This window comes from Heloderma suspectum, chromosome 6, assembly GCF_057233095.1.
Source record: "Heloderma suspectum isolate Gila_16-S chromosome 6, 16-S_ref, whole genome shotgun sequence".
Taxonomy (NCBI): Eukaryota; Metazoa; Chordata; class Lepidosauria; order Squamata; family Helodermatidae; genus Heloderma; species Heloderma suspectum.
Window position 1 is genome coordinate 18,736,691 of NC_139463.1, and position 26,799 is coordinate 18,763,489.

At 44.9% G+C, this 26,799-nt stretch overlaps 1 protein-coding gene across 9 annotated transcripts in view; it reads right to left on the bottom strand.

The window, feature by feature from the left end:
• FLI1 (Fli-1 proto-oncogene, ETS transcription factor) overlaps window positions 1–26,799 on the bottom strand; it is a 198,089-nt gene that overhangs the window by 70,739 nt on the left and 100,551 nt on the right. For all 9 annotated transcript variants that reach the window (XM_084803694.1, XM_084803693.1, XM_084803695.1 and 6 more), the window contains one exon: window positions 15,881–16,092. In XM_084803694.1, the coding sequence (XP_084659820.1) occupies window positions 15,881–16,092 (212 nt within the window). The remainder of the gene's footprint in view (window positions 1–15,880; window positions 16,093–26,799) is intronic.

A 26,799-nucleotide genomic window follows, 5' to 3' on the forward strand; every position in this document is an offset into this window, starting at 1 on the left:
CTGAGCTAAAATGTACATCTTATGTAAATTCATTAATGACAGCAGCAGATGGAAAGCAGGGTGTTGGGTTGTTGTTGTTGTTTACATTTTAACATAGCCAATGCAAGAACAAAATCAACATGAGAAAGCCCACTCATTCTAAAAAGAGGTAAGACAGGATCAAAGAACAATTGCTCTTATGAGATGTTTGTGCTGAAACTTCTTTCCCCTTCTTCAAGATGTTGCATTCAGTCACTGTCCAACAACATAGCGATGATGCACCAAAGCATAGATCAAAAGCATTTGGCTCCTTAGGACTTCTTGCTCTCCAAAAAGTCCAACACGCCATGAATAACATTGCACTGGATGATAGTAAGAAATTAGAGAGACTTTGAGTCTTGATTCAGCTTTGTAGTCCATCCAGATATGCTCTGTAACTCCATGTGTCCCTCCTCTCACTCACACACTTTCTTCATCTGCCCCCCTCCTGCTCACACACAGTATCAGAGGCAGTATGCCCATGTATACCACTTGCTGGGGAACATGGGCAGGAGGGTGCTGTTGCATTCATGTCCTGCTTGTGGGGACCTGTATGTGCATAGGGCTCTTGAGCACAAATGGGAAAGTTGATTGGCCCAGGATTCCTGGTTGCACTAAAGAGTTGTTTGCACATACATCCCTTTCTCATTAACACTGTACATGCAGCTACATGCATTAACACTACATGTATATGTCACCCCTGGGTGCATCAGCACTGAGGAAGGAGCTAGCAGGGGCAGTTCCATTCCACCCACATATGTTCAGTCAGTATTTGAGGCAAGTGATCTTATAAACAGTTCTACATTCATGGAAGATACATGTGGCAATGGCTACTAGCAGGGCTGGTCCACCCATGAAGGCAAACTAAACAGCCATCCAAAGTGCCAAATGTCCAGGGGTACCTGCCTCAGCTATTGGGCATCTCAGAGAGAAGGTGGTCACTTAAATATCATCAAAAAGAGGACAAAAGCAGGCACAGATTTCCATAAAATTTGCATATGCTAATTTACATGTATAGATAAAAATTTAGAAATAATTACTAGAATTTAAATAAAAATACAGGACATCTCACCATAGTGGGGTAGACTGACCAGGTGACCACCTGTATGCAAGCTCAAGTCTGCTGTCCAGGTGCTCACAGTTGATGGGCAACTTCAAGACTCCTCCGCTCCCTTCTTTCAATTCTGTATCTTTAAACCAGACTTGGACAGGACAAGCAGAGGACACCTTCAAATAGAGGACTGTCCTCTGTAAAGTAGGACACATATTTTTAGCCACCCTATTTGGAGAGAGCACTGCTGCATGCACTTTTGAAGGAGGCGCTTAGAGGCAGCTTATCCAATGAATGATGCCATCCTACATCCCAGAGGATACAAGGGCCAGGAGAGTTCCACCCATCTGTCCAGGTGGGGTCCTCAAGGTGGCCAACAGCCAGAATATCACAGCCAAATAAAACAACATAAAGCCAATGAAAACATGAAAACTAAACACCATAAACCAGCATCAGTTTTAAATCATAAAGGAATGAGACAAGCTGGAAGAATTATTTTGTATTATTTGAAGAAGTGCTTCAGTCAAATGTCCAGTCAACACTGCTGTATTAACTTGTCAAGTAAAAGTGGACTGAGAGAAGGTCAGTCAAGTTTATTGTGGTAGAGAATTCCACAGTCTGGGGGCCACCACTGAGAAGGTCCTTCCTCCAAATACCTCTCTATCATATCTCACATGGCAGTGACACAGCAAGCAGATCTCCCCTAACAATCAAATCTTGAAAGGAGATTTCAATGAGAGGTGTTGGTTAGGGTAGCCCTGTGTCCTACTTTACAGAGGACAGTCCTCTATTTGGTAAGGCATCCCCTGTTTCAAGAGCTTTCTGGTACAAATCTGGTTTAAAGATTAAGAACCATAAGAAGGGAGAGCAAGGGCCTGGAAGTTGCCCATTAACAGGTAGCACCTGGACAGTAGGCTGAACAGATACAGAGTTCACCTGGGTCACAATCCCCACTATAGTGACATGTATTGTATTTCTATTCAAGTGATTGTCCTTATTTCTAAATTTGCATTAGCATATACAAATCTGTATCTTCTTTTGTCCCCTTTTTGAGGGGTGATGCATTTCCTCTTCTTTGGCGATGTGTGACTGGCCACCCTAGAGGAGGTACTTTAGATCAAGACCGAGATCAAAGCTGGGCATGGTCAGGCACCTGCCAAGGGCCCACTCCCCAGCAGGGGCCCACTGAATACAGCCTCCTGGTTGTAGGACTGCTTCCTGTCTAAAAATGCATAGGTCTGTGCCCTAAATGGCTTTGAAAGAATCTAGCCCTTTTAGTGTGAAGGGAAAACTATGACTGTATGTTAGATTCCCATCTGGTGAACAAGCCTGAAAGATTTTCCAATTGAGAACATTAAATTTGTTTGTTAAGGCGCGGAGGCAGAATTACTCTAGCGTAGTTATCATGGCTGGGAGATAAACGTTCCGTTGAGATATTCTGAGGCAGATGGTAATTTTTTCCTTATGTCTTTTTGGGGAGAAATGTTGCTTGGAAATGGAAATAAGATGTATAACTTACACATGTTAGAATTTAAGGTTGTGCTATTTCGCCTACTGTTTTTCCAGGCACGGAACCAAAGTCGGTCTTCAGAGAGGCAAATTGCTGAAGTTTTAATGTCCCCGTGGCAGTCAGAGAAGGGTTTGAGCAACTGCAGGGCAGCCAGGCCTTTTCAGAGAAAGAGAGAGAGAAAGAGATGGAGAAAGAGGGGAAGAGAGAGAGACGGAGAAAGAGAGAGAGAGAGAGAGACGGATCGTTTCTCACTGGCAGCAGAAATTCCCTATGTCAGGTGTTAAAAGCTGTAAGTATTTGGAGTACAAAATGTCTGGCATTCAGCATTTACCCAGAGGAATTATCGTCCACAGCACAATTTGGGTTGCCAGTAGACCTATAAGAAGGGACCAGACCAGAGAACAGCAGCTGCCGCCAAGTTGCAAGTTTACCTATCTAATGCTGCCTGGGTCTAGACTAGCCTTCCCCAACCTGGCACCCTCCAATGTGTTAGACTACAACTCCTATCATTCCATAGCTATCTACACTGACATATCTGGAGGGAATGACGTTGGGAAAGGCTGGTCTAGGTGGTGTCTGGTACCAAAGACAATGTAGTGACTGTGAGCCAATCTACACTTATGGGTTTTTTTCGCTTCCAATGAGGTTTCACCACCCATCTTTCACACTACGCAGTACCCGCTTCGAATTGTAACCGGAATTTGCCACTTCCGTGCTCCCGCTTTCAATACCCTGATATCCTGGTATTTCCCCTTAATGTGCTCTGATTTTCCGCCTTCACTAGCATATCTGGTTGTAGTCCCCTCCCCTGCCTGTCCATATACAGCGGTGTTTGTATTTCCCTCCTGTCCAATCACAGCTCTCGATGGCCCCATGTCATCTTCCAGCTACTGATCGCATAGCTTCCTCGGCACACAATGTTTCCTCAGCAACAAGCAAAGGACTGGATGTGCGTGCGCTTGTCTGATCTTGGAAGCCAAGCAGGGTCGGCCCCAGTCAGTAGTTAGCTGGGCGACCGCCTGGGAATCAGGCTTCCTGCATTGAGCAGGGGGTTGTTCTTTCCCTTAAAATGAGACTAAATTTTACCCCCTTCGGCTTTTTTTTTTTTTTAAATTAAGGCGTTATCTTCGAAGAATCATGCCTTCTCCATGATTTTTTTTTTTCTAATTCAGGCATGATCTTCAAAGATTCAAAAATTCAAAGATTTGAAGCTTTAAATCTTCAAATTTTCGAATCTTCGGAGATCATGCCTGAGTTAGAAAAAAAAATCCCAGAGAAGGCATGATTCTTCAAAGATAACACCTTAATTTAAAAAAAAAAAAAGCTGAAGGGGATAAAACTTAGTCTCATTTGAAGGGATACAACAACCCCTTGCTCAATGCAGGAAGCCTGATTCCCAGGTGGTCGCCCATCCCACTACTGACCAGGTCCGACCCTGCTTAGCTTCTGAGATCAGACAAGCGCACACACATCCAGCCCTTTGCTTGTTGCTGAGGAAACATTGAGTGCCAAAGAAGCTATGCGATCAGTAGCTGGAAGACGAAATGGGGCCGTTGAGAGCTGTGATTGTGGTGGGCGTGGAATCAGCAGAAACAGGAAGAGTTTCTGATCCTCCTATGAGACCCTCTGTCTTTAAGAGCAGGAAACAGCACAGTGCTCGAGTGTGAACGGAGCTTGTGCATTTGATGAAGCACCGCAACAGGGAAAATGGATGAGTGTGGATAATCACATTTTAATGCGAGAGTGTTTAACCTGACAGGACACTGAATTCATTGTGATGATGGCCGCAATGTAGATCGGCCCCATGTTTTGCCCTGGCTACACAGGTGTAACACCTAGGGTAGCCACATGTTCTCCTTTACAGAGGACAGTCCTCTGTTTGAAGGTCTGGTAGCGGACAGTCCTTTGTTTGAAGACATCCTCCATTTGAAGTGTTGTCCAGTCCAGATCTGGTTTAAAGATAAATAACTTTAAGAAGGGTCAGCAGGGGCCTTGAAGTTGCCCATCAACAGTTAGCACCTGTTGGCACTAGGGATGTATGGATTGTGTAAAATCCATTCCATTTGTGTTTCATGGATTGTAGGGATGTTAGGGAATTCCGCCACAGATCCCAGGGAGGCCGAATTCCAGTGAATTCAGCCCCCCAGAATCCATGGCAGAATGGAGCAACCCGCCCCACCACCCCACGAAAGCCCAGCGAAACGGAGCCTACCTGGCTGCGGCTCTGGCAGCAGCGTCAACTCTGGCGGCTCCAGCCGCTGCCGGGCTGTGGCTGCAAATGGCGGCCGCTACGCCAGCTGCCATTTGTGTCCCTGGGAAGCCATGATAGGCTATGTAAGTATCTATGTAAGCAATAGGAAGGAACGCAAATGGCGGCCGCCGTAGCCACCGCCATTTGTGTCCGTGTCTTTAGCCGTGATAGGCTACGTATATATTTACGTAGCCTATAATGGCTAAAGACACAGACGCAAATGGCGGCAGCTACAGTGGCCGCCATTTGCGTCCCTGTGCAGCCCAGTGGCTGGATGTCAGCGAAGCTGGCTGGGGAGGATTCTGGGGGGAGGGACGGAGCGCCTCTCCCCACCGTGGATTGCCTGGTGCAGAGCCAGGTAAGAGTTTCGTACATCCCTAATGGATTCCCAGGCACCTTTCGTTCCATCGTCCACCCATTGATGGGATCCAATTTTCCCTCTGGCATTTGCGCAAATTTGCATTTATGCAAATTCACAATTGCACAATTTTGACTGTGTGAAAAATTGCTGAAATGCGCATCTTCACGTTTTAGCCTATGGGGGAAATGCACGTTTTGGCCACTTTTTTATTTTGTATATTTTTCTACAACAAAATTGGTGCAAAATTCAGGAAAGTTAGAAAATCAGTCTGCAAGTTGGCAGAATCCACCTGATGAGAGAAAAGCCAGTCTGCAGCAGAATCCACAGGTCAGATTCATGAAAATCTGAACTCATTTGGTTCTGTTGCAGATTCCTCTGACATCCCTAGCATACAGCTCACGTGGTCACAGTCTTCCCCACTATGGTGAGATGTGTTGTATTTCTATTTAAATTATAGGATCCCCCCCCCCAAAAAAAAATTCTCATCTACACATAGAAATAAGCACAGGGAAATATTGTGCAAATATGTGTCTGTTTTTGTCCTCTTGTTTGCTGATACAAACACTAACCAACACCCTTGTAACACATGTTCCTTGCAACCAACATGTACAGTGCGAAGGGCAAACATGCATGCCTAAAAACTCTGTGGGATATGTGGAAGAGCATCAATTGGCTGCCACTTCCCAGCACATGCAATTTTAGAGATGCTGGTCTGTCCTTCAGATGCCTACTTTGGGGAACAGCAGGTGTAGCCATGGCAAGCATGATTGCCAGGTGAAGTATGAAGGAGCTCTTATTTCAGCTAGGCTTGTGGGTTGGTGGCCAACACCACTTTCTCAAAATGTTCTAGAACCAAACCTAAAATGTTACATCTAAGGGTGAGCAGAAGGTAGATTTCTAGATAAATTGGACATCAACTCCCAGAAGCCCCTGCTAGCATGGCCAATGGTCAGGGATGCTGGAAGTTGAAGTCCCAAGCGTCTGGAAATCTACTTTCTGCTCACTCCTGATTTAGAGAACAGGGGCAATCAGATTGCACTGCACTAAACTGACAGCCATTCAGAAATGATTCAGATAAGTGAGCCAAGCTTTACTCCACAGGAAGAAGCAAAAGAAAAGAAAGTGGGGGAGGGAAAAAAATTATTAGCATGATGACCAGTTAGGGCCATTTTACACATTACATGGTGAGAAACCGGAGTCTGGATCCCTGATAAATATATCTATATGATCCATGCATTTTTACATACTCACACTTTACATTTTTAGATGTATACTCAAAGACTTAGATGCGTGCACAAAAACCGTAATGTGCAAAGCACTCCCCAATCCTCAGCATGAGCAGTTTTCACTTGCCAGGTCTGCAGTGCATGTTATCTGCTCAAGCAACTGTAAGGGATGTTTAAAAGGTCATTACCACCTTATAAACCTGGGTAGTTGGGGAACATGGGAACCCTGCGCAAACATCGCTGGCTGACAAAACACACAGAAGGAGGCCAGTTTGGCTGGTGAGCAATGCATGCACTGTGAGTAAAGTAGCATGAGTACTGGCCCTTTGTGAATATAGGGAGCCAACTACGGTATTCACAGGAAGATGCCTCATACTGAGTCAGACGATTGGTCCATCTAGCTCAGTATTATCCACACCAACTGGCAGCAACTCTCCAGGGGTTCAGGCAGGAGTCTTCCCTAGTCTGACTTGGAGATTTGGGGGATCAAAGCTGGGACCTTCTTCATGCAAAGCATGAGCTCTGCCACAAGAGCCCTTCCTGTGTTGGGGAACACACTTTGCTGCAGCACTAGGTGGAATAGATATTCTGTCCCAGTTCTGCCTCAAAGCACCCATTTCTACTTATCAGGAAGACCTAAAAGGAGGACCATTGCTTCAAATCCAAGAACAAGGAAAACCCTAGAGAGTCTTAACTACAAATCAATCAATGCTGATGCTAACTGATTGACCAAGTTTATGGAGGAAGGAATCTTCAGCCCTGCTGAAGATTCCATCATAGATGGAGGTTAGATGGACCTCTACAAGCAGCAGGGCCTCCTCTGTTGCAGCTTCAGAGCTTTGGAATGGCCTTCCATGGGAAGCACATAATATGGCTCCTTCCTGCTTGTCTTTCCAGAGACAAGTGAAGATGTTTCTTTTTCAGTGTGCCTTGGGTAGCTGAGCTACTGAGATGCTTCCTGTGTTGCTATTTCTGTGATTACTCGTGTTGTTACTATGGATTGATATTTTATAAAAGGTTGTACGCCACTTTGGAATCTATTGAAAAGTGGTACAAAATGGATTTAAAATAGTAATAAAACAAAATAAAGGCAGCATCCCCTAGGCTGTTTGTGATTAACTAGCCATAGTGTTATGTATGCACTGATGCATTCTCTCACCTGGAATACATTTCTTCCCACTGTTTGGACTCATGCAGTTCAACTCCCTAGAGAATTATTATTAGTTATTTGATTTATACTCCACCTTTCCTCACAAACAGCCCACTACAGCTAACAAATCACAAATATATAATAAAATGCAATACAACCATCAGCAGAATCAATCAATCCAAACACAAATTGAACACTTGCCTATACCCTCAAAGCCCGCACAAATAAATTGACCTTTAACTGGTGCCTAAATGACAACAGCATAGGGGACTGCTGAATCTCTACCAGAAGAGAGTTCCATAGCCGGGGTGCTCCCACAGAAAAGGCCCTGCCACATCTGGTAGCACCACAGGCTACATTCTTCCAAGGCACCACAAGCAAAGCCTCCTTGGCTGATCTTAAATCCTGGCATTGCCAGTACTGAGGAGCATGGTCCTTCAAGTACCTGGGTCCTGAATATTGCAATTAAATTGCTGATTAGAATACTTGGGCTAAAATGAATGCAAGTCATCTAGCAAACTGTAGCAGTAGCAGACCAACCATTTGGGCTTGAAGCAGAGGGGAATAAAGGCTGTTTTATAAAGAGGCAGCTGGACCCTTGTAAAGAGGGTGCATTTGTGGGAGGTAGGGGCATCGAACAAAAATAACAAGGAAGAAAGAAATGGGAAAAGGGGAAGAATGGGCAATGTGTACTATTGAGAATGCAGTTCTAAGTGCATTTTGTATTGAAATATGACACTTCAAGGATCTTGGTTTTACTAGGCAGCTGATGGGCACAAGAAACAGGTGACTGAGGTTTGGCTGGAGGGGTGATGCAACCAACCCCAGAAAAAGAGCCAGACCTTTGTATTATTCATGGGAAGTGGGCACAGCTTTTCTGCATGGTATTGCCCTGAGAATTCCAGTTAATTTGCTGATTAGGATACTCAGGCTAAAAAAAAAAAAAAGTTATCCAGTCTCGAGACAACTGCATTGTCATTATCAGCTCTTCCTTCTACTTGCAAAATGAGGAGCGTTCAAACCAATTCCAGGCAGCCCTTTCCCCCTCGCTAAGATTGCGACAATTTATGTTGCTTTTCAAGGACCCTCTGTCTCCAGGAGACTAAGGGAAGAGAAATCATAATAGCCAAGATAATAATGAGAACAGACATTAAAAAGCCCAGGTTCTTTTCACAGCTGCAGTTGATAAGCAGGGCTTCTCCCTGGATCGCTTTGGCATCATTAATGAATTAAGCCAGGAAGAAAGGTAAGTATTAAGGACACTGATGTGTGTGAGCAGGACGTAGTGTAAAGATAGGGAGAGTATAAGATAGGATGGGGGCGGCAAGATGAACATTCACAATGCAGCACTATCCTATTTATCTGAAAGACTGGCTTCTAAAACATTGGGATAAATCATACCTTTGTATAGTTGGGAGGACTGTTTAGATAGGTTCATACAGTCACACACACACACACACACACACACACGCACAAATGTACTTTCTGTACTGGTTTGTACAGTCACTGCTGCTCTGTTTTCCTGGGCAGGGAAGTCACCACTACACATGGGGTCACTCTCAGGACACAGAGTGCTCTCTGAAAGCCATGAACTCCATCCAAATTGGCCTACTCAAACTGCCAACTATGGTACTTTTTACAAAGTGGAATAAAGAAGTCAAGAACTGCATGAAAGTGTATGTGGGTGTGTGGGAGGGGCGGCTGTGTGCTGATTGGCAGCAGTCAGATTTATCCAGAGCACATTGTAGACCCCCACCCTAGCATCATCCTGCTGTCTCCAGTTGCCCCTTGGTGCCTCAGTCATTGCTCTTCCTCTTAAGGACTCCATGCCACAGTACTTGTAAAGTCTCTGTCCCCATTTCTTTTTCCAAAACCCATCATCTACCCTGCATGTCATCTCCTTTCCTCTCTGCTCATCAGTACGATTTCCTTTCCTGCAGCATGATTTAGGATGGCCCTGTGTCCTCTTTACAGAGGATAGGCCTGTAATTGAAAGGTTGCCAGAGGACTATCCTCTATTTTGAAGATGCTCTCTATTGGAAGGGCTGTCCAGTCCAAGTCCAATATAGAGATAAAGAGCCATCCAAAGGAAGAGCTAAAGGGCCTTGAAGTTGCCCATCAGCAGCACCTGGAAAACAGACTGAGCAAAGCATACAGGTCACCTGGTCACAGTCTTCCCCACTATGGTGAGATGCATCATATTTGTATTTAAATTATAATTATTATTTCCAAATTTGCATTTATACATTTAGATTAGCATATGCAATTTTTATGCAAATAGGTGATCTCTTTTGTCCACTTTTTTTGGTGCCGCTTGTCCTCTTTTTTGGCAGTTTCCAAACGGTCACCGTACTCCTCAAACAAATGTACATTCATAGTATTAGAGACAGAGGAGAAACTCATTCAGTTTGCACTGTTAGGTAAACTTATGAAAATTCACACTACCCAAGCCTGTATACAAACCAGAATGCAATTAAACATCGATACCCACACTTTTCTAAAGTTTCTGATCAAAGTTTGCACATCAAAAAATGCATACAAAGAATGTGCATTGCACAGAAAAGTGCACACATAAATGAGTATATTACAGAGAAATGCACAGAAGATCACTTGAACTGAGGGAAAATGTCCTGAAAAAATGCATCTAATTTGAAAAATGCCTACAAAATGCATACAGTTTGAAAAATGTGTATGGAAATCTGTATGAAATTTAACTGAGACAGTAAAAGAAAGAAAGAAAGAAAGAAAGAAAGAAAGAAAGAAAGAAAGGCAAATTCGCAAACTGATGAAGAAACAGGAGAATAAATTTAATGTAGGAAATATGAAAAACTGAGCAGAATCAACCCTGACAGATTTCCATCCTTAATTCATAGCTTTCACTTATAAGGACAAACTCAGTAGAAATGAATTAGTAAAGGTACCTTCGGCATCTAATTTGATGGAAGGACCATAGCTTATTGGCAGGGAGCATACTGTGGTGTATACTGTAGAGAACCAGTGTGGTGTAGTGGCTAGAGTGTTGGACTGGGAGCTGGGAGATCTGGGTTCTAGTCCCCACTCGGCCATGGAAGCTCAATGGGGGACTTTGGGCCAGTCACAGACTCTCAGCCCAACCTACTTCACAGGGTTGTTGTTGTGAGGATAAAATGGAGAGGAAGAGGATAATGTAAGCCACCTTGGGTTCCTTGCAAGAGGAAAAAAAGACAGGATATAAATGCAGTACATACATACATACATACATACATAAATACTTTGCATGCAAAGTCCCAGTTTCAAGCCCTGCCATCTCCAGTTAAAGGATCAGGTAGCAAGCAATGGGAAACACCTCTGCCTCAGGCCCTGGAGATCCTGGGGCAGACAACACTGGGCTACATGAATCAATGGTCTGACCTGGTATAAGACAATTTCCTATGAACTATGCAAACGGGGAAAGACCGGCAACACTAGTTCCAACTATTGACTCACTTCCATGTGGGATGAGGGGCATGAAATTTGTGTGGTCGTGGCAGACCTTTTCTGAGCTGCTGAGAATACACAAATTATGGCAACTGCATATTCCACTCATTGTGGAGACACCAGTTAATAACATAAGCAGCTCTTCCTTATCATCATGACTAGGTTGCACTGGTGACCATGGGTGCTCCCAGTCTCACCATGCGTGGCCTAGAAGTGTCTATGGTGGCATAACAGAGAGCAGCAGGAGTATAAAATGAGGCCTTGAGGCTAAGGGTAGGAAGACCTTGGAGGCCATATTGAACCAACAGTTTCCCAACCTTGCCCTAATAAATAGTAAAAGTAGGACATAAACAACTTGTGAGCTGCCCAGGAAGAGCTCTAAGGAAGAGCTCTCAACTTGTGAGCTGCCCAGGAAGAGCTCTCCTCCATATGCTTTGAACCCTTACGTGGGCACACTAAAGCTAGATCTACACTACTGCTTTATAGTGGTATCAGTGCACTGATAACTGGGGCACATTACACATTCGATGTACCACTTCTGTAGAGTTATTTCCTGCTTTTTATTCCACATTATCCAAAATACTGCAACAAATATCATTGTGTGTCCTGCAAGGTATAAATGCACAAGAGGAATATAGCATTACCATGATGGGATCATAACGATATGACACAAGGTGTAGATCTTGCCTAAGTCAATTAAGATGGATAACCTAGGGCCAAACTGTGGGGTGATCCATGGTAGAATCTCCTACTTTTTATTTCAAGCAGGTAAATGCAGCTCGATCCACCCATCCCAATTTGGATTAAAGCCATGCACTGGAGGGTTTCTTCTAACCCCTTTCCCCATTTTATTTTCCAGGTTCAGATCTGCTCCCCCAAAAGCTAGTATTTCCCATGTAGGGGAAAACATACCATACCTATCTGGCACTTGAGTGTTTTCCACTGAGGGATGTTTTTGGTGGGAGGTGGGATTTAAACTGACAAAATAGTGCAGGGGGGAAGGGTGAAAACCCTTTTCCCTCAAGTTCAGGGGTGCTGAAGCTCTTTCAGCCCAATGACCAAATTCAACTTTGGAGATGCTCTTGGGCGGGGGGGGGGGGGCTACAGTGCATCCCAGTGCCAAAAGCAAAAGGGGCAGGGGCCCCAAATGCCAAAAATATCAGCACATTACTGCCTGTACTAAGCCTGTGGAGAGTCATTTCAATCTTTTAGCATGGGGGAAACCACACAAAAGCTGGAAAATGACCAAATACTCTGTAGGCAGGGGAAGAGGCATGGCTAGGGATGTCGGAGAAATCCGCAATGGAACCAATTAAGTTTGGATTTTCATTAATCTGGCCCACAGATTCCACAGCAGACTGGCTTACCCACTGTTGGACAGATTCTGTGGACTCAAGGACAGGTTTTCTAACTTTCCTGAAGTTTGCGCAAATTTCATCATAGAGAAATACACAAAACTAAAAAACCTGGCCAAAACGTGCATTTCCCCCATAGGGCAAAGCATGAAAATACACATTTGGGAGGGGTGAATTTGCACATTTTTCGCATGTGCAAAAATGTGCAAATGCATAGTTGCACAAATTTGGAAACAAAAAAATCTAATTCTGTTGTTGGGCAGATGACAGAACGAAAGGCAACCAACAATCCATGAAACATAGATAGAACGGATTTTACACAATCTGTACATCCCTAGGCATGGCCATCTGGGAAATCCTGGAGGGCTGGATTGGGACCCCAGGCAGGTCTGAGGCTCAACACCATGGCTCTGATCTGGATCCCCATACCACAACTGGATTTACCTTTTCAAAACCAGCAAGAGATTGAATTATAGATCTTCCCATGTCACAGCTAGTTTGCCCCTTAATGATAGGTAATTCTTTAAAAAGAGGGTGAAATGACTACAGCAGCTCCTGGGATTACACTGTCTTAAATTTAAGTCCTTTGGTGTAATTAATTAATCCACCAACACCATAATTTACACTGCAATCACTCAGATGACAGGTTTGAAATTTCCATCTTTATGGCCTTATAACTGGTTCGACACCAATAGGCCAGCCTGAAAATGAATTAGTCAGGCATTCTCCCTAGCAAGCTGCCCTTCCTGAGGATATATTTGTGAAACAATAATAGCTGCTAATCCAGTACAGACACAGGCACTAGAAAATATTTATCTGGTTCTTGCTAGGAGGATAATAATTTTAAATTGGCTTGGTTAGCAAAGCCTTACATATTGTCCCCATTTTTCTTTCTTTGGGGGGGGGGCATGAGATTCCTCTGAACGTACCAGTTATTCCTCTTTTGTCTGCCTCTAGGCACTGCTTCTGAATTTTCTTGTATCAGGGAAAACAGATGAAACTCCATCAGAAACAGTGATGTGATACTGGAGGAGGATAAATAGCAAGGAGGGGAGGGACCCCATCAGTAACTGACCATGGGAAAAAGGGTCATATGTGCAAAGATGCATTCCAGTCCTGGGCCCTTGGAGGAGATGTCCACAGGTCCATCCCTTTGAGAGGAGGGGAGTTCCACCTCCAATACAGGAGCTGATTGACCACCTAGCCCCCAAGAGCAGTGATGTAAGAGACAGGCCAAAAACATCTCCGTGAGAAGTGTCTGGTTGCAGAGAAAGGCTCCTCATGAGTGGGGTCCTCACAAGAAAGACTTCTTCCAGAAACTTCTGATGTTCTGCAGCTGAATCTAGGTGGAGCTCTGAAATCTTCAGCTTATAAGCCTCCATTCTCAACAGGGAAGGCTGCTGGAACAGTGTCTTTACAACATCTCTGATCCCTGATCTCCTTGCCTCTGACTACCTCACCCTCCCTCTGCTGGACCTCCTGTGAATAGAGCCTGGATTACCTAGTGTTCTGCTTCCTGAAGCAGGTGATGGTGATGGAGGACATGGGCAGACAGAGAAAATAGAGGAGAAATAGATCAAGTAGAAACCATATCAGCATCATCTCTCATTTCCTCTACACCAGCCTTCCCCAACCTGGTGCACTACTTCCAGATACTTTGACCTACAACTCCCAGAATTCCTGACCATTGGCCATGCTGGTTGCAGTAGAGGTGGACAACTTGTGGCCCTCCAGATGTTTTAGCCTACAACTCCCATGATCCCTTGCCATTGGCCATGCTGACTGGGGCTGATGGGAGTTAAGTCTAAAACATCCAGAGGGCACCAGGCTGAGGTAGGCTGCTGTATTCTTTTGAAGGTATATGACATGTAATGTATATGTAGCATCTCTTGATTGAAAAGTGACAGCCAAAACCTAATCCTGGAATATGAAAACCTTCAGTGTTGTTATTTCTCCCTATAAATACACCAGCAGGAAATGGCAGTGTGTTGAACTTCCAAATTCAGTTTGTTGAGAGCTTCTTCATGTGGTTGGTTCTTATGAGACAATTTCTCCTTACATTCTTATGTCATGACCATATTTTTCCCCCAGGGTGGTGGTGGTGATTATGCCATCATTGGCAACTTCAGACAGGACATTACTTCCTTTGATGTTGGGGAAACCCCCACAGTTTTATCTGCATGCATGTATACCCGTATATGTGGGTGCATGTCCAACTTTCTTTTGAAAGCCTCCAACTACAGAGAACTGTGCTCCTCTAAACCCTCCTCTATGTAATTTCAGATCCTCTATTTCTGATGCTCAGGCTGTGAGTGTCATCACTTATGTAGCCAAAATGGCACAACCCCCACACAGAAGAGGGAGGTAGCACCACACTAGGGGGAACCCCTAGGTTTGCAGAAGTATTAAACACACACATACATTCCTTGACAACAAGAAACTCTACAGGCACAATCCTTTGGCTGCTAGACAGCGGCTAGACAGCCATACGACTATTCAGTTTTGGGAATGGACCTTGGAGCCAGAGCTCTGAGGTCAGTTTCCAGAAAACTGCCTCCCCCACTGCCTCATAGGAGGCATGATTTGTCCCCGGCTCCACTCTTGGAAGAGTAACAAGGACAGGGGGGAGAAGGGGCATTCCTGGGGTCAGGGAGGGACAGGGATGGTGGAAGAACCATTATGATGCTTCCTATGCACTGTCTGCACCCCCCATTCCAAGCCACTCTAGCTAGACAGCCGAAATCGGCCATCTAGCCACAAATGCAGGGCAGCTGGAGCATGGAGGAGAAGTTCCCCTCTGCGCTCCTCCCACCCTGCATTGGATAGTCAGTAGCCTCCAAGTTTGGAAGTGGCTGACTATCCCCATAGGATTGTGCCCTCCAGGGAGGGGACCCAAAGCAGTGCAATGAGGGATGAGCATTCTGGTAGCCACTGAATGTTGCCTGAACATTTGGGTGGGGGAACAGAAAATCAGGGGAGCTAAAAGGAAATGGAGTGGAATCCTGAAAAGCAACCTTCTACAGTGCAACATTTTGTTGCAGATCCTACTTGTTGATTCTGTTGCTGTTTTCCAGTCAACATAGGTCAGATGCCTATGTGTTTCTAGTGTTGTGAAAGGTGGAATACATGCCCAATTTGACATACTTATTGCAGCTGATTAAAAAAAAAATAGATACAGAGGTCTCCTTAAGAGGTCAATGAGTTTATTGGCAATGTACAGTAAGATTATGTACCCTGTCGTCCAGATAATGGACAGAATCATCTTGATGTTCATCTCAAACCCAAACAACAGAACCTCCCCTCAAAACTTGCATCAACATATCCTGTAATGCAGAGGTGGGCAACTTGTGGCCCACCAGATGTTTTGGCCAAAATTCCCATCAGCCTTAGCCATCATAGCCAATGGCAAGAGATCATGGAAGTTGTAGGCTAAAACATATGGAGGGCCACAGGTTGTCCATCTCTGCTGTAATACATTAGACAGGCATTTGTCCTTCCTCACCTGGATCCATTCATATGATCATATTCCCTCTTAACGTTGACCCGGACTGGCTGATTGATCCATTCCTGCTGGGGAGGTAAAGGGTTGATTTTGTGCGGTTGGCCATAATCGGGGTTCCCTGAGGCTGTCATGTCTGCTTTGGGGAGGTGAGCGGCAGCTCCGTAGGTAGAATCAAAGAGGGACTGGTCTTCACTCACCACTGAAAGAGCCTCCTAGACATCAAAGAGAACAAAAATTAAAAACCGGTTGTCATAACTAGACTAGAAACTCTACTTATGTTCCCTATTTGAGCTGGCAAGCAGGTGTCCAGGCAGGCTCTATCTGAAACTGGCATTTGTCTCAGAGTTGCAGACTGAATCAGAGCCTTTCACACCACCACTCTGCCATTAAGCAAAAGTTGTGGTTTCTTTGTACCCTGAAGCTGAGCTTGCTGGAAGAACCTGGAGCAGAAGATTTACAGAGCAGTAAAGGAAAGAGCCTCTACATATTTTGACAATTTGCTAGATTTGGGATAGCTAAGGGCAGATACATGCAAAAATAAACAAGCCCCCAAACAAAACACAACTAGCTTTATAAATCAGTCTTCATGGCAGTTGCATCCATATGGGCAGCCACTGGGTTTGGCAGGATGTGCTAGAAGAGCACCACCATATTGGAAAGTGGCCACAAACACAATGTACTATATTACAGTGAATGAATGCCCAATCTTTGGTACTACTGGCATTCACATGTTGGAAGCTGACAATCCTGGACAAATTTTGTGAATGTCTGAAAACTCAAAAATACAGCAATGAATGCTAAAGTGTCCTGTGTCACCTTGAAAACTAACCAATACTATTGTGGATGAGCTTTAGGCTACAATAAATCTGTTGGTCTTCAAGGTGCCAAAATATTCTTTGTTGGTTTTGCTGCAAAGGACTGATATATTACCTCCAGTATCAGAAGCAGTATGCCAGTTGCTGGGGAAGATAAGTGGGAGGATGCTATTGCACTTGTACCCTGTTTGTGGCTTCCCACAGGCAGCTGGTTGGCCACTTTGTGAATGGAATTCTTTCTGGCCTAGAGAGGCCTTTGGTCTGATCGAACATGGCTGTTCTTAAGTTCTTAAAACATGGGTACCTCTAGAAATTTACCAATGAATGGGATTATCAGCATTAACTTGTGCATGTCTGAAATGTGGGGGAATACATATGTTATTTTCAAGCATATATTTCAGAAACAAGCCCTGATGGATGGTCAGTTGTTACATGATAATTACAACATTCAGTAACATTGCTTTCCCAGTAACATAGAAATTAGGGTGAGCAGCTTGAGGCCCTCCAAATATTTTGGAGGGCCACAAGCTCTCATCATGCTTCACCATTGGCTATGCTGGCTAGGGCTGATGGGCATTGTATGCCAAAACGTCTGGAGGGCCATACAAGGTGACCACCCTTGATATAAGTGAAAGAGAGGAGAACTAACTGTTAAAGTAATCATGGTGTCCTCATAATTCTCCACATTAATCCTTCATGTTGGTGAAGACTCCCTCTGTAGTATAGCATTTCTGTGGTACAATGGTAGAGTTCCTAGGGGTGATAAAGCCAGTACTATCACCCAACAGAACAAGCAGTGGCCAATGGGAGTTCCTTCCACACCAAACAATTGCCTGTCCTGATTTTTGTGAAGTTGGCCAGACTGAACCTGAGACAGAGGCCTTGTGTTTATATCTCACATTATATTGTCCTTGGTAGAGGGCCAGGTCTAGCTTTCCCATTTTTGAGCTACATTCTTGGCATGTCAGAACAGGCTCTGTTTGTGGCTGAGCACAGCCCAGGTTCCCCTGACTGTCGACACAATCCAGCCCTTGGCCTTCCCAAGGCAGCTGTATGCTACAGAAGGCTGGCTTTTATGGCTGCTGCTACTGAAACGACAGCAGAGTATAGTTAGGAAAAACACCTTAAGAGCTAACAGAGGTACGGAAAGAACTCATACAGAAAACAATTTATATACCTGTGGCCAAAAGCCAGAGCAAGCTTTTTACTGCAAGATACGGAAGGACTAGAATTCTGCCAGATCATTAAGAGTCTGGACCTGAAGCATGTTCCTCACCAGCGCTGGCTCCAGGTTTTTGAGGGTCCTTGGGCAAGAAAACCTCAATGGGCCCCCTCCCTCAGTGAGTCTATCTTTTTACCACCATTGTCACCAGCTGCTATTGCTCCTTGTCCTCTGTCTCATCATTCCTGCCACTTGCTTGACAGGCAGAGAGCCAGCGTGCACATAGGCAATGGCATTTACTGCTCATCCTTCTCATTACCACCATTGTCTGGACCAGAGAGAGAGGCAGGTGGACAAACAGGTTGCAACGGTAAAGAGGAGGAACAGTTCCAGGAGGAACTGTTGTCAGTGGGCTCATGCTAGGTTGTGGGCCTCAGCAGGTGCCCAGCCATGCCTACCCTTGCTGCTGGCCCTGTTTCTGACATTAGTCATTCTGCTGTCTGTCCAGGCTAGAGCTTGGGGGGGGGGGGAGTAGGGCCATAGCCTTGGGAAGTGGCGGGTGGAGTGCTAGACACTCAGAAATGTTTCAGGTTCCTTGCTGACAATTCAGTTTTCACTTTTTTAAAAAGTAAGTCTCTAACCCTTTTATCTGAAGACACATAGAGTACAGGCAGAAAGGAAAAGTGTGCAGGCAAAGTTCTACCCAATTGCTAACTAAGACAGTATATAATTAAACAATTAGAAGCATCTTAGCAGTGCAGGCTAGTGGCTCCAGTGTCAGTGGGGGGAATACCTTGGATAGCTCCTATAGAGTTCTGACTGGTTCTGACTGAAACCAGAGTGGATTCACTACCCCACTGACATTGGAGTCACCAGCCTCCACCACATATTAGCCTACATCTGCTTATGTTCTGCCCTGTACTGACGTGATTCCACATCCCATCAGCCAACTCACTGCAAAATTTCTGGCTTCAGGCATGGTTGTGGGGGTTTAGTGGCACAAGGTATTTCAGGACTGAGTGTAGACCCTTTCTGGGGGATAACTGATTTAGCCATCTCAAAACATGACCAAAAAGTTGGTATGGAATGTATCTTTGGTCATGTATCCTGAAATGCATTGGACCAATAAACCATCCTCTGATGACCTTTGAGGTCCCCTCTTCACATTCTTATATTTGGTGCCCTCCCACCTTTCCTTTATTTGGGGGTGGGGGACTCAGCTGATCATGGGTTCTAAAAATCTGGGTGAGGCCAAGTTGCTTTAAGTACCTTCCTCCCCAGCCTCCTCCAACAATCCAGACACTCAGAGAAACAAGAAGCTCCCTTCCAGAATGTTGGTCTTTGGTTGGGTTTCTTGAAGTGAACATTGGCAATCTACCTAGCTGTCAATTTAAGGGAGCAGATACTCCAGAATGACACAGAGACTGCTCGGGTGATAGTTTTTCAGAGACTTGAAAGCCCACAAAACCCAGGTTGATCAGAGACAGCAGCAGGAGAGAAACAAAAGTGTGTGTATTCCACAGTCAACAATGCCTCCGTAGACTATTGTCTTTGCACAGTCAAACTGAAAGAGTAGCTGGCTTGAATGGCCAACTGGTAACCTCACTGGGAAATCAACTTGGATCAGTTGTGATCTTCAAGGTTTGACCCATAGTGACAGCCATTCTGAGAACCTCCAAAACCATACTGAAAACTAAAACGGCTTCTTCAACGTTATCTGGACACCTCATCTGACATTTGGATAATACTGAAAGAAATGGAATAAGCAACCACACCACCTGAGGCTCAATGAGAGCTGCAGCTAATCCAGTTACTCTGAAATTCCATTGTTGAAAACTCATATTTTTGTAGCTACTTATTGCTATACAACTGTGCACATCTATATGTTATGTAGATTGCAGAACAAAAGAGCCTAACCTGTAAGAGCAACTGATCTCTCAGAAATCACTCAATTACCCTCAAGCTTTTAGAAGATCCAGCTCTAGATGTCATACTGTTTATCCTAGCTTCTTGGCAGATTGGCACAGGACTATTGCCAGAGCTGTGTGTACACTTCCCCTGTTCATCTCCCACGAAAGATTAAGATCCTGCACTATAGTTATCCAGTTCTGTACCTAGAAAAGTTGAATTGAATTCTGCCATCTGTATAAAGTATTAAAAATGGCAACTTTTATTCTATTTCTCTTAGTGATGGAAGGAGGAAAAAAATAGGAAGGCTCACCTTTCCCTGAAACTTCTGTTTCAAGGAAATGTTGGTGGTCATAAAGGTTAGAAACTTGCTTTAAAAAAAAATGAAGCCAAGACTCTCCAGAAGTTAAATTCTACTCCCTGTACCATATTCTGCACCTTTTTCTGACAACTAGGGTGCATGCAGGGCACAGCCATGATTATTGTTAATAGAGCTGCTATCTCCAAAGAAAACAAGATGGCAGCTGTGATAAGTGGCAGACTGGCCCAGTTTAGACTTATGCTTAACCACAGTTTAGCATTATGTCAAGGATGGGCAACCTGTGACCCTCCAGACATTTTGGCCTACAACTCCCATCAGCCCTAGCCAGCATAGCCAGTGGTGAGGCATTTGAGGCCAAAGCACCCGGAAGGCCACAAGCTGCCCACCTCTGCATTACAACAATATGCCACAGAGAGCCTTGTGTTCACACACTCCCCCTCCTTCTCCTCCTATGGCATGGCTGTGAGATCAGAAGCTTTTTGCTTTCTTTTTTTTCTTTTTCTTTTTTTACTAACCAAAGTTTAGTTTTCTATCCAGATCCTAAATTATGGTTAATCTTAGTGGAAATAAACCAGCTTCATAAACCATGGTTTGAAGTTGGTTTATTTCCACTAACCGTTCTTAGTTAAGATTAACCATAGTTTGTCTAGGTTTGCACAACATGACAAACTATAGTTAATGTTAAGTGAAGTGAAAGCTTGCAAATTCCTCCTAGCAGCCACACCAGAAAAGGAGGAGGGAGAAGCAGGGAGCACACAGTCCTGAGCCTTGATCCGGTAATGCTAAACTATAGTTTAGTGTTATGTCTGAACCAGCCTACTGTGATCCCAGCTGTGCTAGCTTAGCTATAGTCCACTGAAATCATGGCATTACACATGGAAGGCAGCAAATAAACTAAAGCTAACTCAGATAAAAGCAATGAACCTCTGGGAATTAAGATCAGGGGCTCTTAACTTGCTTTTCTTTGATCTCTGGCTAAGCAATCATGTGAATGACAGCAGAGTTCTTATCTGTAGTATCCAGAGTTGGGTGGAGTGAAGATGCCCCTGGAGAAACACCAGTGACTTGCGAATGATTGAAGACAATCAGCTGAAGGGTGTGACTTGTATATCCTGTTCATATAGACAGGGATTGTTGTTTCTAGATAACAACCCAGAGTTAACAACCCCTGAACTCCTGATAGGGCAAAATGAGCCCTCTGGAGGAAAATTGGCAGATACATTTTGAACTGTTTCTGAACTGCTTCTTCAAGCATTTGAAAGCTATCCAACTGATATAAAAGTAATCCCATCAAAATGGAGGATGTGAACACACAAACCAAAAAAAAGAGGGGCAACCCTGAAAAAAAAATAGACCATCCAAATGTATTTGACACATGGTAAAAGGTCAACAAAATTTGCACACAGTGACAAAATGAAACAACGGGAGGATCACACAGACTTTGTTCAGACATAGCACTGTCTGATGATCACCAATTGTTCATCTTGGGGAATATATGGAAAGTAGGGATGGAGAACCTGCAGAAGTTCCCTATCCAACCCACAGAGGCTTTGACTCCCCCAGTGAGCCCTGCCTCCTGAAGTCTACTGGGTCTTGGAGAAGGGGAGAGGACAACGGAGATAACAGGGAGATTCCCCTTCCTTAGCGCACTACTTGTCCTCCCAGTTGGGAGGGGAGTGGTGTGGCTAAGTGCTTTGCCCACTTTTCCACCCCACACCTTGGTGGGGGCAGCTTTGCCTGTTCCAGGACTTCATCAATTGGGGAACCCACAGCACAGATGACATCCCCATGGCCAAGGCAGCAGCTGGAGGAGTGCTCCAGCCACCAGCTTGGATGGGGCCCTTCACTCACACATTCCCCCATTGAGGAGGACAGACACTGGTGAAGCAGCCATGATGGAGGCCATGGCTGGAGCATTCCTCTAGCTGCCACCTCAGTTAGGGCAGCTTCACTGCATGTGAGCTTTCCCTAGCTGGGGAGAGCCTGCATACAGCAAAGCCAACCCCTGGGTGGTATGCCAGCTGGAGTTCCAGCTGGGGACCAGATGATGTCACCCACCCTGACATCATCCAGCCCATGGAGGGCTGGGTAGGAGGTCAGTTGGCCTCCCACCCACAACATGTTATAGAGTGGCTGGAGATGACGGGAGTTGTAGTTCAACATATCTGGAGGGCACCAGGTTGGGGAAGGCTGGTCTAACTCTAAAGACTTAAGCTGGAAACAGACAATGGCTTTTTCTTTTCTTTTCTTTTCTTTTCTTTTTAAGAATTGAAGGCAGTTTGAAAGAGGAATCACTGCTCCTGTTGCATGCACTTTCACCTCTGGGAAACTGCTTTTGTGGGGTTTTGTGGTACATCAGGAACCTGCAAGGCATGTTTCACCAGAAGTAACTGTATGTGCATTATTTACAGCAGGGGTGCAGAACCTCAGGTCCGGGAGGGGGCAAATCTGGCCCTCTGGGGTTCCCCAGGAGGCTATGCTTTCTTTCCCCCAATCTTCAATCATGTAGTGGTTTCCCAGCTTTTGTGCAGCTTTTTCCCCCATTTGAAAAGGTTGAAATGCCTCTCATAAGGATGAGTTATTGGCAGTAAGAACTTGAAGCTAAAAGATGCTGGCTTTTTTCGCCCTGCCCCTTTCCCCTTGCCCCCACCCACCACTGGATGGTGGCCCCCAAGAGCTTCTCGAAAATGGAATTTGGCTCTTGGGCTGAGAGAGATTCAGCAGCCCTGATTTCCACAATGGGAAATCAGGTCTCTCTCCAGTGTTATTATCTGGCTATATTGTTTTTTGAGGGATGTGTCAGAGGCTAGGATTCAGGACTCTCTGGCACCTCCATCCAGATCTTGTATACAGGAGAGCTATTGCCTAGTTCCTGCCATGGCCCTGATCCCCTTCTTCCTTTACTGCTTATTTGTATGCAAGGCCAGATATGTTTCCAATAGGCATAATAAAGATCAGAGTTTATATGCTTCAAAAGAGCTCCCTAGACTTCTTACACCATCATTCATTTCCCTTCCCTTCATGTTTTCTGCCACTTCAGCCCTTAAAACAGGGAACCTGGTGCCCTCCAGTTTATCCCTGACCATGCTGTCTGGGGCGGATAGGAGCTGAACTCCAACAACATCTGGAGGGCCAAAGGTTCCTCACCCCTGCCTTAAAACAATATCTAAATTCTTTGAATGCTTTAATGATGTTACAACTTAATTCACATCATTTTTCCCCCAGCACAGAATGTGGACTTCTTTTTTAGGGTTGCCTGGTTGTTGTTTTTACTGGTGCTGCTCTGACTTTACAGCAGTGTGGCATCTAGAAATGAAACAGACAAAGCTTCCCCCTATCACTTTATCTCCATGTTAGGGAAAGCTTCACCCAGTACATCCCTGTGTGTCAAGTTTGGGCTTATGGCACAGCAACATGGACTATTTAAAACACCTGGAGACTCAGCTTCAGTACTTCTGTGTATCCAGAGCAGCCTGTGAAACCAAGCTGAAATTAGCTCACCAACCATGTGCAGTGACTCCAGGGGTTTAATGAACCTCCTGGTTTTGCTGGGACTGCAGAAGCAGTTCTGGCTTGCCAACCATCTGGCAGGCCACCATGCATGGCTGATGTGCTGGATTCCTCAGCTTGGTGGGTTGCAAGATGTCCAGTTCTGGTCCAAAGTATACATACAGACCTTACTGCATTTTTAAAAAGCAACAACTGAACTACATTCAGCTCTATATGTTGCTTCTGTAACAAGGCCATTTTCCTAAAGCTTTAAAATCCATCCTTATAGGTCTCTCCTTGTCCAGATGCTATGTGTATCATTGTGGGAATGAATGAAGGGGCTGAGGAGTGAATGCAGCATGGTTAAAAAAAAATAAAAAAGTAAAAACCAGGTCTTCTGGGTTCTGTTCCTGGTTTGGAGCAGAGTTGCGCCAGCCAAAAATGCTGGAGCTTATTTGGCAGCTAGGCTAAACTTGTCATGCTAATCCCAACAAGAACCATCTGGGTCTAGTGGATTGATCCGAGCTGGCAAATCAGTTCAAGATTTTGAGCCTTGCCTCTTTTACCAAATACGCCCCACTTTCCCCTTAATGCTCGCTTACATCTGGTATGTACATAACAATTTACAGCACCACTCAATTGCCCACAGACCATGCCTGGGGAAACATGTTCTCTCTATAAGCTTACATACATCGATTCGTTTTTCCTCCCTCCCTCCCTCCCTCTCTCTCCCTCTCTCTCCAGTTGTTTCCTTCATTTTCTTGGGAAATAATTAGGCATCTCTATTTGTCAGCATTGACCCAGGGCTATAAATACACAGTCGCATATTGCAGACACAGTTGTAAATATTGTTTTAGCAGGTTTTATGGTCTTTTCAGCTGGAGATGCTTGGGGCCAGGGATAAGATGGTTTTCAAGAACTGGCTACTTTGCAAACCAAACCGCTTCCCGAATGAATAAATAAATGAAGCAAGTTGCATTACAAAACTGCAATATCCTTTATTTTGTCTCCCCTACAACTAGAATTTAAATGGTACTCCTGCAAAAAAATGATCAAAGTAATAGTTCATATGGATTTTAAAACAACAACAATAATGATATATATGATTGTTTTAATAACAACAATAAAAAATACAAAGTATGAGAGGAAAGGCCCCTGCCCCCAAGGAGCTTACCGCATAAAATTTGATACGGGGGGGATGACACACAAAGGAGAGGGAAATAGAGGAAGGGATAATCAGGGTAATAATGTGCCTTTATTTTGGTAACTAAGTTCGTATAATCAAAGGTATGGTTTTCCCAATAGTAACGTATGGCTGTGAGAGCTGGACTATAAGGAAGGCTGAGCGCCGAAGAATTGATGCTTTCGAACTGTGGTGCTGGAGAAGACTCTTACGAGTCCCCTGGACTGCAAGGAGGTCAAACCAGTCCATCCTAAAGGAAATCAAGCCTGACTGCTCATTGGAAGGACAGATACTGAAGCTGAAGCTCAAATATTTTGGCCACCTAATGCGAAGAGAAAAGTCACTGGAAAAGACCCTGATGCTGTGAAAGATTGAAGGCAAAAGGAGAAGGGGACGGCAGAGGATGAGATGGCTAGATAGCATCACCGATGCAATGAACATGAACTTGAGCACACTCCGGGAGAGAGCAGGACAGGAAGGCCTGGCGTGCTATGGTCCATGGGGTCACGAAGAGTCAGACACGATTTAACGACTGAACAACATCAATTTTGGTAACTAAAGGCGCAATTCAAAGGCCAACTGAGGGGCCACTGGATGTGACGTAAGTTCAGCTCTGCTGGCAGAGAGGGTGGCCCACCAATGGAATAACACTTACACCACAGGAGACCTCCTGGTTCTGCAGGTGCAGATGTCCCACCAGCAGTGTTCCAACAGCAGTGTTCAGGGGTTGCGGGATGGGGAGTTTGGGGAATGTGCCAGGGTCAGCCAAGGATCCACAGGATCCTAAGCCCTATTCTTCCCCTGACACATTCCCAAAAGGAACCCTCAAATATGCTAGCCCTGGGAGCTAAGGGAAAACACACACTCATCTCCTGCCCTGGCCACAGGGAGTTGGCAGGGCTTAGGAAATGATGGGAGCTCCCCCACAGGAGCATCCCCTTCCCACTATCAGATTGCTTTGCTAAGTTTAGTTACAGTGGGGAATGGGGGAACCAGCGGTTAGGTCAAAGGCTTAATGAAGAAGGTGGCTTTTGAGGGAAGTAAGAGAAGAGGTACCTTACGGGTGTTCTGGGAGGCAGTTCCAGCCATAAGTAGCAGCAAGAGAGAAAGGTGGCAGGGGTGGGGGGATCCCAGTTATTTGGAAGGTACTGGATCAAGGCATAAAAGAGAGTTTATTTTTCATCTGCTGATTTATTTGAAAACATTTATACCCCCACCGTATCTCCAAGGAGTTCTCGGCAGCTTGCATCAAGCCATCAGCAGAAGGATTTGCATTTGGGGGAGGGGAGGGGGCTTGGTTCAGTGGTAGAGCACGTGCTTTGTGCACAAGAAGATCCTAGGTTCAATCCCTAGCATCTCTGGGTAAGGCTGGAAAAATTGCTGCCCTAAACCCTGGAGAGGTGGTGCCAATCAGCATCAATAAGAATGGACTGGATGGACCAAAGTTCTGACTCAGTATGAGGCAGCTGCCTAGGTTCCTATTACTATTAATGGCACAGAAGTGGAACAGAAAAGACTTCCAGCAATGAGTTCTGAATAATTACAGGATTGACAAAATTAACTTGTATTAAATATGGACAGAGTGGTTTGCCAATCTAGAAGCATAGCCCACGTTGTTCAAGATATATCAAGTATTGTGAAACCGTATTATGGAAAGAATGAATTCCAGTGTGGTGTAGTGGCTAGAGTGTTGGACTGGGAGCTGGGAGATCCGGGTTCTAGTCCCCACTCGGCCATGGAAGCTCACTGGGTGACTTTGGGCCAGTCACAGACTCTCAGCACAACCCACCTCACAGGGTGGTTGCTGTGAGGATAAAATGGAGGAGAAGGAGGACTATGTACACTGCCTTGGGTTCTTTAAGGAGGAAAAAAGGTGGGATATTAATGTAATAAATAAATAAATAAATAAATAAATAAATAATTCCACTTGCACATACACCTCTATGGTTGCACATTCCTCACTAGGGTGGCCAGAGGCAGAAAAGAACAGGGCTCCTACAACTTGGGTAGAAGAGGGAATTTCAACAAGTACAGCTTTCA